General features: G+C 48.6%; 2 protein-coding genes across 3 annotated transcripts in view; both read right to left on the bottom strand.

The window, feature by feature from the left end:
* The window catches only part of tbcelb (tubulin folding cofactor E-like b), a 66,996-nt gene extending 55,256 nt beyond the window's left edge, over positions 1–11,740 (bottom strand). Inside the window, exon 1 of one of the 2 annotated variants that reach the window (XM_067970800.1) lies at positions 11,664–11,740. The gene's annotated coding sequence lies outside the window, so the exon portion shown is untranslated. The other variant, XM_067970799.1, reaches the window with a different exon arrangement.
* Positions 11,741–18,200: 6,460 nt separating this feature from the next.
* Positions 18,201–19,422, bottom strand: part of grik4 (glutamate receptor, ionotropic, kainate 4) — a 137,146-nt gene continuing 135,924 nt past the window's right edge. Inside the window, exon 18 of the mRNA XM_067970798.1 lies at positions 18,201–19,203. Coding sequence (XP_067826899.1) covers positions 18,838–19,203 — 366 coding nt within the window. The 3' untranslated portion in view covers positions 18,201–18,837. The remainder of the gene's footprint in view (positions 19,204–19,422) is intronic.

Below are 19,422 nucleotides of genomic sequence, written 5' to 3'. Positions count from 1 at the left end.
AACAGTTTCTCCTTATTTACTCTGTCAAAATTGTTCATTATTTTGAATACCTCTATCAAATTTCCCCTTAACCTTCTCTGCTCCAAGGAGAACCACCCCAGCTTCTCCAGTCTCTCCACAAACTGAAGTCACTCATCCCTGGCACCATTCTAGTAAATTAGTGTCCTAGGCCCAACCATCTTCAGCTGCTTCATCAATGATCTTCCCTCCATCATATGGTCAGAAATGGGGATGTTCGCTGATGATTGCACAGTACTCAGTTCCATTCGCAACCCCTCAGATAATGAAGCAGTCCGTGCTCGCATGCAGCAAGACCTGGACAACATCATAAGTGGCAAGTAACATTCGCGCCAGACAAGTGCCAGGCAATGACCATCTCCAACAAGAGAGTCTAACCACCTCCCCTTGACATTCAACAGCATTACCATCGCCGAATCCCCCATCAACATCCTGGGGGTCACCATTGACCAGAAACTTAACTGGACCAGCCATATAAATACTGTGGCTACAAGAGCAGGTCAGAGGCTGGGTATTCTGCGGCGACTAACTCACCTCCTGACTCCCCAAAGCCTTTCCACCATCTACAAGGCACAAGTCAGGAGTGTGATGGAATACTCTCCACTTGCCTGGATGAGTGCAGCTCCAACAACACTCAAGAAGCTTGGTACCATCCAGGACAAAGCAGCCCACTTGATTGGCACCCCATCCACCACCGGCGCACTGTGGCTGCAGTGTGTACCATCTACTAGATGCACTGCAGCAACTTGCCTAGGCTTCTTCGATAGCACCTCCCAAACCCGCGACCTCTACCATCTAGAAGGACAAGGGCAACAGGCACATGGGAACACCACCACTGGCACATTCCCCTCCAAGTCACACACCATCCCGACTTGGAAATATATCGCTGTTCCTTCATCATCGCTGGGTCAAAATCCTGGAACTCCCTTCCTAACAGCACTGTGGGAGAACCTTCACCACACGGACTGCAGCGGTTCAAGGCGATGGCTCACTACCACCTTCTCTAGGACAATTAGGGATGGGCAATAAATGCTGGCTTCGCCAGTGACACCCGCATCCATGAATGAATTTAAAAAAAAATCTTTTTTACACCCTTTCTAAGGCCTTAACATCCTTCCTAGTGGCAATAACAGAGACCTGGCTCAAACAAGGGTAGGATTGGGTATTTAATATTACTGGCTATAACATATTCAGGAAAGATAGGGAAGGAAAGAAAGGAAAGGATGGGGCAACATTGATCAAAGAAACTATTGGAAAGGGATGATGTAGTTGAGGGGTCAAAGACAGAATCTATTTGGTTACAATTAAGGAACAATATGGAGGAGCTATTACGCTACTGGGTGTATACTATTGGTCAAATAGTGGGAAGGACATAGTGGAGCAAATTTACAGGCAAATTACAGAAAGACGCAAGGAGGAGTTGGTTCGGGTACAGAGTACACACATCCCTCCTTACGAGGGGGAAAGAAAGGGCATCCAAAGCTAGAGCTCCCTGGATGACTAAAGATATAGAGATTAAAATGAAACAGAAAGAAGAGGCTTATGAAAAAATGTAAGGGTCATAATACAGTAGAGAACCAGGCTGAATACAGAAAGTACAGGGGAGATCTAAAAAAGGGAGTAAGAGGGGCAAAGAGAGAGCATGAGAATAGATTAGCAGCTAACATAAAAGGGAACCCAAAAGTCTTTTATAAACATAAAGAGTAAAAGGGTAGTGAAAGGAAAGGTGGGACCAATTAGGGACTAAAAAGATCTTCTTGTGGAGGCAGAGGGCATGGCTGGGGTACTAAATAAATACTTTGCATCGGTCTTCACTAGAGAAGATGCTGCCATTGTAGCAATAAAGGAGGAGGTAGTAGCGATATTGGATAGGATAAAAATAAAGGAGGTACTTAAATGATTGGCCGTACTCAAAGTAGAAAAGTCACCCGGTCCAAATGGGATGCATCCTGGGTTAGCGGGAAGTAAGGGTGGAAATTGCAGAGGCTCTGGCCACAATCTTCCAATCCTCCTTAGACATGGGGACGGTGCCGGAGGACTGGAAGATTGCAAATGTCACACCCCTGTTCAAAAAAGGGGAGAGGTATAAACCCAGCAATTACAGACCAGTCAGCCCAACATCAGTGGTGGGGAAACTTTGAGACACACTAATCTGGGACAAAATAAATTGGCACTTGGAAAAGTATGGGCTAATAAATGAAAGTCAGCATGGATTTGTTAAAGGAAAATCATGTTTGTTTAACTTGATTTGAGTTTTTTAATGAAATAATGGAAAGGGTTGATGAGGTTAGTGCGGTTGATGTTGTGTAAATGGACTTTCAAAAGGCATTTGATAAAGTATCACATAATAGACTCATAGAAAGGTTACAGCACGGAAGGAGGCCATTCGGCCCATCGAGTCTTTGCTGGCTCTATGCAAGAGCAATCCAGCTCGTCCCACTCCCCGTCCTATCCCCGTAGCCCTGCAAATTTTTTCCTTTCAAGTATTTATCCAGTTTCCTTTTGAAAGCCACAATTGAATCTGCCTCCGTCATCCCCTCGGGCAGTGCATTCTAGATCCTAACCACTTGCTGCAGAAAAAAGTTTTTCCTCATGTCACCTTTGATTCTTTTACCAATCACCTTAAATCTATGTCCTCTGGTTCTTGACCCTTCCGCCAATGGGAAGTTTCTATCTATTCTGTCTAGACCCTTCATGATTTTTAATACCTCTATCAAATCTCCTCTCAAACTTCTCTGTTCCAAGGAGAACGATCTCAGCATGTCCAGTCCATCAACGTAACTAAAGTCCCTCATCCCTGGAATCATTCTAGTAAATCTCTTCTGCACCCTCTCTAAGGCCTTCACATCTTTCCTAAAGCGTGGTGCCCAGAACAGGACACAATACTCCAGTTGCGGTCGAACAAATGTTCTATAAAGGTTCACCATAACTTCCTTGCTTTTGTACTCTATGCCTCTATTTATAAAGCCCAGGATCCCGTATACTTTTTTAAACCGCTTTCTCAACCTGCCCTGCCGCCTTCAACGATTTGTGCACATATACCCACAGATCTCTCTGTTCCTGTACCTCCTTTAGAGTTGTGCCCTCTAGTTTATATTGCCTCTCCTCGTTCTTCCTACCGAAATGAATCACTTCGCATTTTTCTGCATTAAATTTCATTTGCCTCATATCCACCCATGCCACCAGCCTGTCTATATCTTCTTGAAGTCTATCACTATCCTTCTCACTACACTTCCAAGTCTTGTGTCATAAGCATTCGTTAGCAAAATTAAAGCCCATGGGATGAAAGGGACAGTGGCAGCATGGATACAAAATTGGGTAGGGGACAGAAAGTAGAGTAGTGGTGAACAATTGTTTTTCAGACAGGAGGGAAGCATACAGTGGTGTTCCCCAAGCGTCAGTATTAGGACCATTGCTCTTGATATAAATTAATGACCTGGACTTGGGTATAGAGAGTATAATTTCAAAGTCTGCAGATGACAAACTCGGAAATATAGTAAAGAATGTGGAGGATAGTAACAGACTTCAGGAGGACATAGACAGACTAGTGAAATAGGCAGATGAAATTTAATGCAGCAAAGTGATGCATTTTAGTCGGAAGAATGAGGAGATGCAATATTAACTAAATGTTACAATTTTAAATGGGGAGCAGGAACAGAGACCTGGGGGTGCACATACACAAATCTTTGAAGGTGGCAGGACAAGTTGAGAAGTTTGTTAAAAATGGTATAACTAGGGCAGTGGAGAGGGCTTTAAACTAAATAATGGGGGCAAGGGATCAAGTAAGGGAAGATGTGATAAATTAAAGAAAGAAGACAAGAGAGCAAGGTAGCAATAAGGGAAATGATAATGAGAGTGGCAGGAAGGGACAGAGCATGCAAACTTAAGAGTGCGCCAGCAGATAAGGCTAGAGGTTGCAAAAATAGTAAAAAAACACTAAAGGCTTTGTATCTGAATGCGCGTAGCATTCGTAACAAAATGGATGAATTGACAGCTCAAATAGAAATAAAGATGTACGATCTGATAGCCATTACAGAGACATGGCTGCAGGGTGACAAAGGCTGGAATTTGAATATTCAAGGCTACTTGACATTTTGGAAGGACAGGAAGCTAGGAAAAGGTGGAGGGGTAGTTCTTAATTAAGGATGACATGAGTATAATAGAGAAATTACCCTAGTTCTAAAGACCAACAGGGAGAATCAGTTTTGGTAGAGATAAGAAATCACTTGTGGGTGTAGTATATAAGCCCCCTAACAGTAACCACACTATAGGACAGGGTACACAGGAAGAAATAATGGGAGTTTGTGAGAAAGGAACAGTGATAATCATGGGTGATTTTAATCTACAAATAGATTGGAAGAATCTGATTGGCAAAGGTAGCCTGGAAGATGAGTGCTTAGAGTGCTTTTGGGACAGTTTCTTAGAGCTGCATGTTCTAGAACCAGAGCAGGCTATTCCAAATCTGGTATGTGTAATGAGACAGGATTAATTAATGACCTCATTGTAAAGGAGCCTCTAGCAGCAATGATCACAATGTGATTCAATTTCACATTCAAGTGAGGGAGAGAAGAGTAAGTCTAAGACTAATATTTTAAACGTAAATAAGGGCAATTATGAGGGCATGAAGAAGCTGGCTAAAATGAACTCGGAAATTAGGTTAAGGGATAGGTCAGTAGAGATGCAGTGGCAGACATTTAAAGAGATATTTCATAACACTCAGCAAAGATACATTCCAGTGAGAAAGACTCTAGGGGAAGGACGCACCATCTGTGGCTAACTAAAGAAATTAAAGATAGTATCAAATTGAAAGAAAAAGCATACAATTCCGCAAAGATTAGTAGCAGGTCAGAAGATTGGACAGAATATAAAAAACAGCAAATAATGACTAAAAGAATAATAAGGAGGGAGAAAGCTAGCTAGAAACATAAAAAGATAGTAAGAGTTTCTACAGGTATTTAAAAAGGAAAAGAGTAAGTAAAGTGAGCGTTGGTCCTCTAGAGTGTGTCTGGGGAATTAATAATGGAGAATAAGGAAATGGCGGATGAATTGAACAGATATTTTGCATCCGTCTTCACTGTAGAGGATACAAATAACATGCCAGAAATAATTGTGAATCAAGAGGTGAAAGGGAGGGAGGAACTTAAAACATTTACAATCACCAGGGAAAGGGTTCTGAAAAAAATTTAGAACTAAAAGCTGACAAATATCCAGGTCCTGATGGACTTTGTCCTAAAGTCTTAAAAGAAATGGCTTTAAAAGGTAGTAGATGCATTGGTATTAACTTTCCAAAATTCCCTAGATTCTGGAAGGGTCCCATCAGATTGGAAAATAACAAATGTAACTCTTCTAATCAAGAAAGGAGAGAGACAGAGCAGGAAACTACAGACCAGTTAGCTTAACATCGGTCATAGGGAAAATGCTAGAATCTATTATTAAGAAGGTTATAGCAGGGCACTTAGAAAATCTCAATGCAATCAGGCAGAGTCAACACGGCTTTGTGAAAGGGAAATCGTGTTTGACTAATTTATTAGAGTTCTTTGAGGAAGTAACAAGCAACATGAATAAAGGGGTTCCTGTGGATGTGATGTACTTGGATTTCCAGAAGGCTTTTGACAACGTGCCACATCAAAGGCTACTACACAAAATAATGTTACCCCCTACACCATGAGTTAAAATGGTGTAGGCGGTAACATATTTGCATGGATAAAGGATTGGTTAGTTAACAGGAAACAGAGTAGGCATAAATGGGTCATTTTCAGGTTGGCAAGATGTAACGAGTGGAGTGCCACAGGGGATCAGTGCTTGGGCCTCAACTATTTACAACCTATATCAATGACGTGGATGAAGGGACCGAATGTATGGTTGCTAAATTTGCTGTTGACACGAAGGTAGGTAGGGAAGTAAGTTGTGAAGAGGACAGAAGGAGTCTGCAAAGGGATATAGATAGGTTAAATGAGTGGGCAAAAATTTGGCAGATGGAGTATAATGTGGGAAAATGTGAACTTGTCCACTTTGGCAGGAGGAATAGATGAATCACAAAGTTAGTCTGCAGGTACAGCAAGTGATTAGGAAGGCAAATGGAATGTTGTCATTTATTGCAAGGGGAATGGAATATAAAAGTAGAGATGTTTTACTAGTTGTACTGGGCATTAGTAAGACCACATCTAGAATACCGTGTGCAGTTTTGGTCTCCTTATTTAAGAAAGAACATAATTGCTTTGTTCAGAGAAGGTTCACTCGACTGATTCCTGGGATGTGGGGGGGGGTTATCTTATGAGGAAAGGTTGGACAAGTTGGGCTTGTATACACTGGAGTTTAAAAGAATGAGAGGTGATCTTATTGAAACATAAGATCCTGAGGGGACTTGAAGGGGTAGATGCTGAGAGGATGTTTCCCCTTGTGGGAGAGACTAGAACTAGGGGCCACAGTTCAAATAAAGGGGTCTCCCATTTAAGACAGAGATGAGGAGAATTTTTTCTCAGAGGGTTGTGAGTTTGTGGAACTCCCTTCCCAAAGAGCGGTGGAGGCAGGGTCATTGAATATTTTTAAGGCTGAGTTAGGTAGATTCCTGATTAACAAGGGAGTCAAAGGTTAATAGTAGGTAGTAGGGAAAGTAGGGTTGAGGTCACAATCAGATCAGCCATAATCTTATCAAATGGCAGAGCAGTCTCGAGGGGCAGAATGGCCTACTCCTGCTCTTAATTCGTATGTTCGTAAAAAGCATACGGGATCCTTGGCTTTATAAATACAGGCACAGAGTACAAAAGCAAGGAAGTTATGCTAAACCTTATAAAACAATGGTTAGGCCTCAGCTGGAGTACTGGGTTCAATTCTGGGCACCACGCTTTAGGAAGGATAGCAGGGCCTTAGAGGGTGCAGAGGAGATTTACTAGAATGGTGCCAGGGATGAGGGACTTCAGTTATGTGGAGAGACTGGAGAAGCTGTACTCCTTGGAACAGAGAAGGTTGAGCAGAGATTCAATAATAACTTTCAAAAGGGAAAGAAATTACAGGGCTATTGGGAAAGAGCAGGGGAATAGGACTAATTGGATAGTTCTTTCAAAGAGCCAGCACAGGCACAATGGGCCATATAGCCTCCTCCTAGGCTGCACCTATGATACTATTATAGGTGCTCTGTGAGCCCCTTACCCATAGCTTTATTAGTTCAACAGAGTCAGGGATAGTTCCCTTAGACTGGAAGCTAGCTCACGTCGTTCTTATTTTCAAAAAAAGGGGACAAATGAAAGCCAGGGGACTACAGGCCTATCAGCCTGACATCCATTATCGGGAAGACACTAGAAGGGATCGTAAGAGATGCACTTTATGATCACTGGGAAAGGAAAAGTCCCAGCGGATTGGAAAACCGCAAATGTAACACCCCTATTCAAGAAGGGAGTGAGACAGAAAGCAGGTAACTATAGACCAGTTGGCCTAACATCTGTCATTGGGAAAATGCTAGAATCCATTATTAAGGAAGTAGGAGCAGGACATTTGGAGACTCATAATAGAATCAGGGACAGTCAACATGGTTTTATGAAGGGGAAATCCTGTCTGACATTTATTAGAGTTCTTTGAGGAAGTAACAGGCAGGGTGGATAAAAGGGAACCAATGGATGCAGTATATTTGGATTTCCAAAAGGCATTCGATAAGGTGCCACATAAAAGATTACTGCACAAGAGCTCATGGTGTTGGGGGTAATATACTGGCATGGATAGAGGATTGACTAACTAACAGAAAACAAAGAGTCGGGATAAAAGGGTCATTTTCAAAATCTGTAATCTGTAACTAGTGGGGTGCCGCAGGGCTCAGTGCTGGGGACTCAACTATTTACAATATATATCAATGACTTGGATGAAGGAACAGAATGTCTTGTGGCCAAATTTGCTGATGATACAAAGATAGGTGGAAAAGCAAGTTGCGATGAGGACACAGTGTCTGCAAAGGGATACTGACAGGTTAAGTGAATGGGCAAAAATATGGCAGATGGAATATAAGATGGGAAAATGTGAAGTCATCCACTTTGGGAGGAAAAATAAAAAAGCAAAATATTATTTGAATGGAGAAATACTACAAAATGCTACAGTTCAGAGGGATCTGGGTGTCCTCATACAGGAAACACAAAAAGTCAACATACAGGTGCAGCAAGTAATCCAGAAGGCAAACGGAATATTGGCCTTTATTTGTAGGGGGATGGAGTATAAAAGCAGTCTCAGAATAAGAGGTCACCAGTTTAAGACGGAAATGTGATGGAATTTCTTCTCCCAAAGGGTTGTGAATCTTTGGAATTCTTTACCCCAGAAAGCTGTGGAGGCAGAGTAATTGAATACATTCAAGGCTGAGTTGGACAAACTTTTGATCCGCAAGGGAGTCAAAGGCAGGAAAGTGGAGTTGAGATAAAAATCAGATCAGCCATGATTTCACTGATGGTGGAGCAGCTCGAGGGGCCGAATAGCCTACTCCTGCTCCTATCTCTTATGGTCTAACCATTAGAAATTCACAACAAGGCTTCTGAAAAAAAATAGGTCGTGCCCTATAAATTTGACAGAGTTTTTTGAGCCAGTCACTAAGATAACGGATGAGAGAAATCCAACAACATTGTCTACCTGGACTTTCAGAAAGGGTTTGACCAGGTCACCAACCCCGGCCGCGCACCCCACCCTCCGGCCGCGCACCCCCGCCACCGCCCCAAACCACCAACCCCGGGCCCGCGCGCCCCCAAACCACCAACCCCGGCCGCGCACCCCACCCTCCGGCCGCGCACCCCCGCCACCGCCCCAAACCACCAACCCCGGGCCCGCGCGCCCCCAAACCACCAACCCCGGGCCCGCGCGCCCCCAAACCACCAACCCCGGGCCCGCGCGCCCCCAAACCACCAACCCCGGCCGCGCGCCCCCAAACCACCAACCCCGGGCCCGCGCGCCCCCAAACCACCAACCCCGGGCCCGCGCGCCCCCAAACCACCAACCCCGGGCCCGCGCGCCCCCAAACCACCAACCCCGGGCCCGCGCGCCCCCAAACCACCAACCCCGGGCCCGCGCGCCCCCAAACCACCAACCCCGGGCCCGCGCGCCCCCAAACCACCAACCCCGGGCCCGCGCGCCCCCAAACCACCAACCCCGGGCCCGCGCGCCCCCAAACCACCAACCCCGGGCCCGCGCGCCCCCAAACCACCAACCCCGGGCCCGCGCGCCCCCAAACCACCAACCCCGGGCCCGCGCGCCCCCAAACCACCAACCCCGGGCCCGCGCGCCCCCAAACCACCAACCCCGGGCCCGCGCGCCCCCAAACCACCAACCCCGGGCCCGCGCGCCCCCAAACCACCAACCCCGGGCCCGCGCGCCCCCAAACCACCAACCCCGGGCCCGCGCGCCCCCAAACCACCAACCCCGGGCCCGCGCGCCCCCAAACCACCAACCCCGGGCCCGCGCGCCCCCAAACCACCAACCCCGGGCCCGCGCGCCCCCAAACCACCAACCCCGGGCCCGCGCGCCCCCAAACCACCAACCCCGGGCCCGCGCGCCCCCAAACCACCAACCCCGGGCCCGCGCGCCCCCAAACCACCAACCCCGGGCCCGCGCGCCCCCAAACCACCAACCCCGGGCCCGCGCGCCCCCAAACCACCAACCCCGGGCCCGCGCGCCCCCAAACCACCAACCCCGGGCCCGCGCGCCCCCAAACCACCAACCCCGGGCCCGCGCGCCCCCAAACCACCAACCCCGGGCCCGCGCGCCCCCAAACCACCAACCCCGGGCCCGCGCGCCCCCAAACCACCAACCCCGGGCCCGCGCGCCCCCAAACCACCAACCCCGGGCCCGCGCGCCCCCAAACCACCAACCCCGGGCCCGCGCGCCCCCAAACCACCAACCCCGGGCCCGCGCGCCCCCAAACCACCAACCCCGGGCCCGCGCGCCCCCAAACCACCAACCCCGGGCCCGCGCGCCCCCAAACCACCAACCCCGGGCCCGCGCGCCCCCAAACCACCAACCCCGGGCCCGCGCGCCCCCAAACCACCAACCCCGGGCCCGCGCGCCCCCAAACCACCAACCCCGGGCCCGCGCGCCCCCAAACCACCAACCCCGGGCCCGCGCGCCCCCAAACCACCAACCCCGGGCCCGCGCGCCCCCAAACCACCAACCCCGGGCCCGCGCGCCCCCAAACCACCAACCCCGGGCCCGCGCGCCCCCAAACCACCAACCCCGGGCCCGCGCGCCCCCAAACCACCAACCCCGGGCCCGCGCGCCCCCAAACCACCAACCCCGGGCCCGCGCGCCCCCAAACCACCAACCCCGGGCCCGCGCGCCCCCAAACCACCAACCCCGGGCCCGCGCGCCCCCAAACCACCAACCCCGGGCCCGCGCGCCCCCAAACCACCAACCCCGGGCCCGCGCGCCCCCAAACCACCAACCCCGGGCCCGCGCGCCCCCAAACCACCAACCCCGGGCCCGCGCGCCCCCAAACCACCAACCCCGGGCCCGCGCGCCCCCAAACCACCAACCCCGGGCCCGCGCGCCCCCAAACCACCAACCCCGGGCCCGCGCGCCCCCAAACCACCAACCCCGGGCCCGCGCGCCCCCAAACCACCAACCCCGGGCCCGCGCGCCCCCAAACCACCAACCCCGGGCCCGCGCGCCCCCAAACCACCAACCCCGGGCCCGCGCGCCCCCAAACCACCAACCCCGGGCCCGCGCGCCCCCAAACCACCAACCCCGGGCCCGCGCGCCCCCAAACCACCAACCCCGGGCCCGCGCGCCCCCAAACCACCAACCCCGGGCCCGCGCGCCCCCAAACCACCAACCCCGGGCCCGCGCGCCCCCAAACCACCAACCCCGGGCCCGCGCGCCCCCAAACCACCAACCCCGGGCCCGCGCGCCCCCAAACCACCAACCCCGGGCCCGCGCGCCCCCAAACCACCAACCCCGGGCCCGCGCGCCCCCAAACCACCAACCCCGGGCCCGCGCGCCCCCAAACCACCAACCCCGGGCCCGCGCGCCCCCAAACCACCAACCCCGGGCCCGCGCGCCCCCAAACCACCAACCCCGGGCCCGCGCGCCCCCAAACCACCAACCCCGGGCCCGCGCGCCCCCAAACCACCAACCCCGGGCCCGCGCGCCCCCAAACCACCAACCCCGGGCCCGCGCGCCCCCAAACCACCAACCCCGGGCCCGCGCGCCCCCAAACCACCAACCCCGGGCCCGCGCGCCCCCAAACCACCATCCCCGGCCGCGCACCCCACCCTCCGGCCGCGCACCCCCGCCACCGCCCCAAACCACCAACCCCGGGCCCGCGCACCCCCAAACCACCATCCCCGGCCGCGCCCCCCAAACCACCAACCCCGGGCACCTCACCGTCCCGGGCCTCTCAGTCCCAGGACTCGGCCTTCGCTTCCACACAAACTCCAAGCTTTCGTCCCAAACTCGGCCTCCCCTAACCTCCTGCTCTGCTCTCCAGCGGCCTCTGCCCAAGCCCCAAGAGGACTCCGTCGCGCTGCTCTAGCCTTTGGCGGAGGCTTTGCTATCCCCGGACCCGGTAACCGCAATACCCCGCCATGGCAACAGCCCGCATCGGCCAAGGCGCCCCACTCTGCCCATGCGCCAGGGAGCCGGCGCCGCTCTGCCCTCGGCCCCGGTGCGAGCCGCGGACTCACCCGCCCTCGGCCCCGGTTTCTTTTCCTGCCAACACCGGCCGCAGGAGCGCGCTTCGTAATTGCTAGGATAGACTGACGTCACAACGAATTTTGGGACACGTGACCCGCGTAAACAGCGACAACACGTGACTGACCTCCAGCCCCGCCCCCTCTCCCGGGCCCCGCCCCCTCTCCCGGGCCCCGCCTTCACCTCGTTTCCATGGCAACAGAGACCGGACAGCTCTGCCCCCGTGCCGCCAACAAGCAGCCCAGAGCCAAGGCCGCAGGAGGTGGACAGACCGGACCGAGGAGTCAGGTCTGACTGAAAGCGCCGGCACACAGCAGGGTGTGAGCCTCGCTCCATTAAATCGTCCCCGCCATAGAGACCGCGCTCACCGAACCCACAACCGGTCACATTAGCGGGGACTGACCCCACAACCGGTCACATTAGCGGGGACTGACCCCACAACCGGTCACATTAGCGGGGACTGACCCCACAACCGGTCACATTAGTGGGGACTGACCCCACAACCGGTCACATTTACGGGGACTGACCCCACAACTGGGCACATTAGCGGGGACTGACCCCACAACCGGTCACATTAACGGGGAATGACCCCACAACCGGTCACATTAACGGGGACTGACCCCACAACCGGTCACATTAACGGGGACTGACCCCACAACCGGTCACATTAACGGGGACTGACCCCACAACTGGTCACATTAGCGGGGACTGACTCCACAACCGGTCACATTAACGGGGACTGACCCCACAACCGGTCACATTAACGGGGACTGACCCCACAACCGGTCACATTAACGGGGACTGACCCCACAACTGGTCACATTAGCGGGGACTGACTCCACAACCGGTCACATTAACGGCCACTGACTCCACAACCGATCATATTAATGGGGACTGACCCCACAACCGGTCACATTAACGGGGACTGACCCCACAACCGGTCACATTAAGGGCCATTGACCACACAACCGGTCACATTAATGGGGACTAACCCCTGGATCCAGTCACATTAACAGGGACTGTCCCCAGGAACTGGTCACACTATGTGTTGACTGAGTCCTAGAATGGGTCACATTATACAAGGACAGACGCTTGGTAACCGGTTACATTACACAGAGTCTGGCTCTCATCCAGTTATTTTATACGTGGACTGATCCCTAGAACAGACTAGAATATATTACAGTACCAATGGACTGACCTTGGAATGGGTCACATTGTTCACAGACTGACCTAGGAATGGGCCACATTGTCCACAGACTGGCCCTGGAATGGGTCAAATTGTCCATGGACTGATACTGGAATGGGTCAAATTGTCCTTAGACTGACCTTGGAATGGATCACATTGTCCACAAACTAGCCTTGCAATGGGCCACATTGTCCACAGACTGGCCCTGGAATGGGTCACATTGTCCATGGACTGACCTTTAGGGCTTTAAATTAAAAAGGGAGTTGGGGGGAGGGTTCAGTCATACTGTTGGACAGAGTATTAATCAAAAAAAATAAAGCACTTGTAACGAAGGTAATGCATGGGAGAATTTAATCTTCATATAGACTGGACAAATCAAATTGGCCAAAGTAGTTTGGAGGACGAATTCATGGAATGCATTCGAGACTGTTTCCTAGAACAATACGTAGTGAAACCAATCAGGGAACAGGCCATTTTAGATCTTGTCTTGTGTAATGAGACAGGGGTAATTAATAATCTCATAGTAAGGGATCCTCTGGGGAAGAGTGATCATAATATGATAGAATTTCATATTGAATTCGAGTGTGATGTTCATAAGTCCAAAACTAGAGTCTTAAACTCAAACAAAGCCAATTACATAGGTACGAGAGACAAGTTTGCTATGGTTGATTGGGAAATTAGATTAAAAGATATGATGGTAGATAAGTAACGGTGAACATTTAAAGAAATATTTCATAATTCTGAATGAATATACATTCCCTTGAGGAATAAAAACCCCATGGGAAAAGTGATCCAGCCATGGGCTACTAAAGAAGTTAAGGATAGTATTAGATTAAAAGAGGCTTATAATGTTGCTAAGAAGAATAGTAAGCCTGAGGATTGGGAGAGTTTTAGAAACCAGCAAAGAATGACCAAAAATTTGATAAAGAGGGAGAAAATAGAATATGAGAGAAAACTAGCAAGAAATATAAAAACAGATTGTGGGAGTGTGTAAAGTGTGTACAAGTGTGTAAAAAGGAAGAGATTAGCAAAAGTAAACGTTGGTCCCTTAGAGGCTGGGATAGGAGAAATTATAATGGGGAATAAGGAAATGGCAGAGACATTAAACAAATGTTTTGTATCTGTCTTCACAGTAGAAGACACAAAAAACATACCAGAAATAGTGGGGAACCAAGGGTCTAATGAGAGTGAGGAGCTTAAAATATTTAATATTAGTAAAGAAAAAATACTGGAGAAATTATTTGGACTAAAAGCCGACAAATCCCCTGGACCTGATGGCCTACATCCTAGGGTTTTAAAAGAGGTAACTGCAGAGATAGTGGATGCATTGGTTGTGATCTTACAAAATTCCCTAGATTCTAGAACGGTCCCAGTGGATTGGAAGGTAGCAAATGTAACTTTGTTATTCAAGAAAGGATGGAGAGAGAAAACAGGGAACTACAGGCCAGTTAGCCTGACATCAGTAGTCAGGAAAATGCTGAAATCTATTATTAGATGTGGTAATGGAGCACTTAGAAAATCATAATATGATTAGGCAAAGTCAATATGGTTTTTTATGAAAGGGAAATCATGTTTGACAAATCAATGGAGCTTTTTGAGGCTGTAACTAGCAGGGTAGATAAAGGGGAACCAGTGGATGTAGTATATTTGGATTTTCAAAAGGTATTCGATAAGATGCCAAACAAAAGGTTGTTACACAAGATAAGGGCTCATGGGGTCGGAGCATGGATAGAGGATTGGTTAATGGACAGAAAACAGAGAGTAGGAATAAATGGATCATTCTCGGGTTGGCAGGCTGTAACTAGTGGGGTGCCGCAAGGATCAGTGCTGGGGCCTCAGCTATTTACAATCTATATTAATGACTTAAATGAAGGGACCGAGTGTGATATATCCAAGGTTGCTGATGATACAAAGCTAGGTGGAAAAGTAAGCTATGAGGAGAACACAAAGAGTCTGCAAAGGAATATAGACAGGTTAAGTGAGTGGGCAAGAAGGTGGCAGATGGAGTATAATGTGGGGAAATGTGAAGTTATTCATTTTGGTAGGAAGATTAGAAAAATTTTAAATAATTTTTAAATGATGAAAAACTATTAAATGTTGGTGTTCAGAGGAATTTGGGTGTCCTTGTACACGAAACACAGAAAGTTAACATGCAAGTACAGCAAGCAATTAGAAAGGTAAATATTGGCCTTTATTGCAAGGGGGTTGGAGTATAAGAGTAAGGAAGTCTTGCTGCAATTGTACAGGGCTTTGGTGAGACCACACCTGGTCTCCTTACCTAAGGGAGGATTACAGGGGAGTTGAGGAGAAATGTTTTCACCCAGAGAGTGGTGGGGGTCTGGAACTCACTGCCTGAAAGGGTGGTAGAGGCAGAAACCCTCAACTCATTTAAAAAGTGCTTGGATATGCACTTGAATCCCGTAACCTACAAGGGTAGGGCCAAGAGCTGGAATGTGGGATTAGGCTGGATAGCTCTTTATCAGCCGGCACAGACACGATGAGCTGAATCGCCTCCTTCTGTGCCGTAAATTTCTATGATTCTATGAAGGATATACTTGCCTTAGAGGCAGTGCAACAAAGGTTCACTAGATTGATTCCTGGGATGAGAGGGTTGTTCTATGAGGAGAGATTGAGTAGAATGGGCCTATACTCCCTGGAGTTTAGAAGAATGAGAGGTGATCTCATTGAAACATATAAGAGTCTTAGAAGGCTTGACAGGAGCTGAGAGGCTGCTTCCCCTGGCTGGAGAGTCTAGAACTAGGGGGCATAGTCTCAGGGTAAGGGATCGGACATTTAGGACTGAGATGAGGAGGAATTTCTTCACTCAGAGGGTTGTGAATCTTTGGAATTCTCTACCCCAGAAGACTGTGGATGCTGAGTCATTGAGTATATTCAAGGCCGAGATTGAAAGATTTTTGGACGCTTTGGGAATCAAGGGATATGGGGATTGGACAGGAAAGTGGAGTTGAGGTCAAAGATCAGCCATGATCTTATTGAATGGCGGAGCAGGCTCGCGGGGCCGTAAGGCATACTCCTGCTCCTATTTCTTATGTTCTTATGACCACAAACTGACTCCTGGACTGGGTCACATTATACGGACTTGTCCCTGGACTGGATCACATTAAATGGACTTAGTACCATAGTAGGATACAGCACAGAAGGAGGCCATTTGGCCCATCATGCCTGTGCTGGCTCTTTGGTAGAGCTATCCAATTAGTCCCACTCCCCTGCCCTTTTCCCTTAGCCCTGTAATGATGTTACAACACGTGTGTCTATGTTAATGTTACTATGTTGCTAGAGCTTATGTCTATGTTAATGTTACTATATTACAATAGCTTGTGTCCATGTATCTCCCAGTTTACTCATACTGAAATCATTATAAATGATTTTCACGTACAATTATACTCATCTTGTGGCCTGGCATCAATTTGCAGTGTCTGACCAGCTTCTAGGGACAGTGACACAAAAGCAGCATGGGAATGAAATGTTAAACCAGATTGTGCTGCACTTACCCCTGGATTGTTTCCATTCTTAGTCCAATAGTTAAAAAATAGAATTGCTAATTTAATAAGAATACTTGTTAGCTGCTCTGGTGGGATATTTGTAGTGTCAGCCTTGGCTCAGTGGTAGCACTCTCACCTTTAACTCAGAAGGTTGTGGGTGCAAGCCACACTCCAGGCCTTGAGTACGTAATCCAGGCTGACACTTTGATGTCGTGGTGAGGGAATACTGTATTGTTGGAGGTGCCATCTCTTGGATGAGGCATTCAATCGAGGCCACTGCCTGCTCAAGTGGGTGTAAAAGATCCCATATCACTATTTGAAGAAGAGCATGGGAGTTCTCCCAGTACCATGGCCCACACTTATTCTTCAACCAAAACCACCAAAAACAGATTATCTGGCCATTTATCTCAGTGTGGTTTGTGGAATCTTGCTGTGCACAAATTAGCTGCTGAATTTGCCTACAAAACAACAGTGACCAAATATCAAAAATAATCCATTGGCTGTAAAGTACTTTGGATTGTCCCAAGAACGTGAAAGGTGCTATATAAATGCAAGTTCTTTCTTTCTGTGTTGGAGCTGCAGTATGCAGTGCAGTGGGACAGGATGAAGCCATGATTCAGTTCCTGCTATAGCCAGTACACTCATGCAACCATCATTCTGATGTAGCCCATGCATTGAAAATGCTATCACTTTGACACAGATTTCACCCTTAGCAACGGGACAGTGACCCTTGAAGAGTTTTGCTTGCGGTTTGTTTTCAATCTCTGTATTCTTCACACAGTGAGTAGGTGTTCACACGTCATACTTCCTGAACCAGTTTAGATTGAAAGAATTCTGTAACAAGGTTACAAAACTTGCTGTGTTCTTTCGGAACAGTAGTAACCTTGATCAGATTTTTAATTTTTACATTTTCCTGAACGAGGTAAGAGATGACATGGCTGAGGAAAAGAATACTTACTGCTGCAGTTTGTGATGGTCAGGTTAGGCACATATTGGGTTCCGTGTAATATTGAGGTCACCTTACCTCAGACTGGCAATGCATTCTCAATCATTACCTCAGCAGGAGGGCACTGTTCCAGGTCACTAGCTCTCAGTCTTGGTCATTTTGCTGAGTGAGGTTAGTGCTGAAATATAAAACTGTGCTGATGTCTATTGGTAACTGGATTGAGACTAAATTTAGTTTACATCAGAACCTCCACGACATTCAGACACAAGAGACTTTCATATCTAGATTGAAACACGTCCTTGAGACTGTGAGGTCAGTATCATGTCCCTAACTTACGTCCCCTCCCCCAGCCCAGCCCAGCCCAGTGACAATAAGACGGATAATTCAATAATGAAAACCTGTGACAGTAATAGGCACAAAACAGGCTGTTCTAACAAAATCATTCTATTAATCTTTTCAAAGATTCTATAAAATCTGAAATATAGTAATTAAAGAAGATTCTGCAATAGCTTGAAATAATAATATAATTAAAAGTTAAAGTTAACAATCTCTGGACTTTTGAAGTTCGTAAATAATGATAATAATAATAACAAAACCAACTGTTAGCTCCATGAGATGGCTGGGTGTGGTCAGAAGAGCAGTAAATAGTCCCTCAGTGTTGAACACAAATTCCCAGGGAATCAGCTCTCTCTTAGTAAATGGTGACATTAAACAACAAGTTTTAATTTGATAATTGTGAGCAGGTAAAGGTCCTGCTTCCTCATCATGCTTTACTAACATAGCTTTTAGTGACATATTTCTTTACAATAATAGACACTGTCCAGAAGGTGGAACCGAGAGACAGCAAAGTAAGTTTTTCTAAAAACGGCAAAGAAATGGAATGCAGATCCTTAATTAAAGTTTAATGTACAGATCTTTGTAGCACAGGAATTGCATAGAATCATTTCACAAATTTGCAATTAGGTTAGAATGTGAGCCCAATTTATACCACACAGGATGATGTAACAGAGTTGGGGGCTTATACAGTGTACAGAGAATAAAATTTCTCTTCCCCCCTTCCCAATCACCCCGCCTTGTATAAAAGGGGTTTCACACAAACAAGGTCTGTGTGCTACAGTAGAAACCTTTACTAATTGTTCTTTCTCTCTTCCACTTGTTCAGTAGTTCACTGGTTTGTGTTGAAAAATGATCCACCCTGCAGGCCTAAGGATAGGTTTCCAGAAGTGCATAGCTTGAAGTTCGACACCTTGCTGCTCCGAGAATGGGAAAGTGAGATTTGGCACTTTGTTTTTAAACCAGAATTTACTGAAGGAATTCTGCCACTGTCCTGACCCAAGAGAGAAGTTCCACGCTGTGCATAGTTATTGTCTTTTTGTGTAAGATGAAAGGACATTCATTGTTTCATAACCTGTGGCCCAGGGTTTGCACTTTGCTTCCCCCAACTACAAAGGGTATTTCCCCTTCCTGCCAAGGGCAGTGCACATTTCCATGAGCAAAGTGGCCTTTGTGTTGATTCTCTTTTTATCATCATCCTACTGTTCCTGCTCACTGCTGTTAGTTGCCCCCTTTTCCCACTCTAGACTCTCTTCACTTTGTATTGGTGATCCCATGGGCCGGGATCTCAAACCCTGAAATCGGCGACATTCCGGACAGACACGAATGTGGGGGCAGCCTCTGACTGTTAGGGCTGCCTCGTGTGCCAGTCGTTGGGAGATGGGGTCTGGTACGGTGCCACCACACAGTTTCCCATTGCTCAGGCTCATGGTGTTTGCATCACGTGGGCTTTCAGTGTGACTGGAACGGGTCGGTATCAGGCGTCGCTTGCGCCGGGACTGAAAGCTATCCTGGCACAACACAATGCCCCGCAGCTCTTTCAACATCTCCTCGCAAACAGAAATCTGGGAAGAACAGAAAGTCGGATAAAGTATTTAACACAAGTTACACGCAATGCTCCCAACAGGCAATAATTGATAAACAATAGTGTGACAAAGAGCCAGGCCAGGTTACTGACAATCCGATCAATAGAAAACTGCTCCCACCCCATCTAGGAATCCACTGCCCTCCTGAGAATGGACATGTTTGCTGTTGGAACAAGCTTGCCCTCTATTAATGGACAA

Source organism: Heptranchias perlo, chromosome 33, assembly GCF_035084215.1.
Source record: "Heptranchias perlo isolate sHepPer1 chromosome 33, sHepPer1.hap1, whole genome shotgun sequence".
Taxonomy (NCBI): Eukaryota; Metazoa; Chordata; class Chondrichthyes; order Hexanchiformes; family Hexanchidae; genus Heptranchias; species Heptranchias perlo.
The sequence above is the reverse complement of the archived record's forward strand: the minus strand, read 5'-3'. Positions and strand labels throughout refer to the sequence as shown.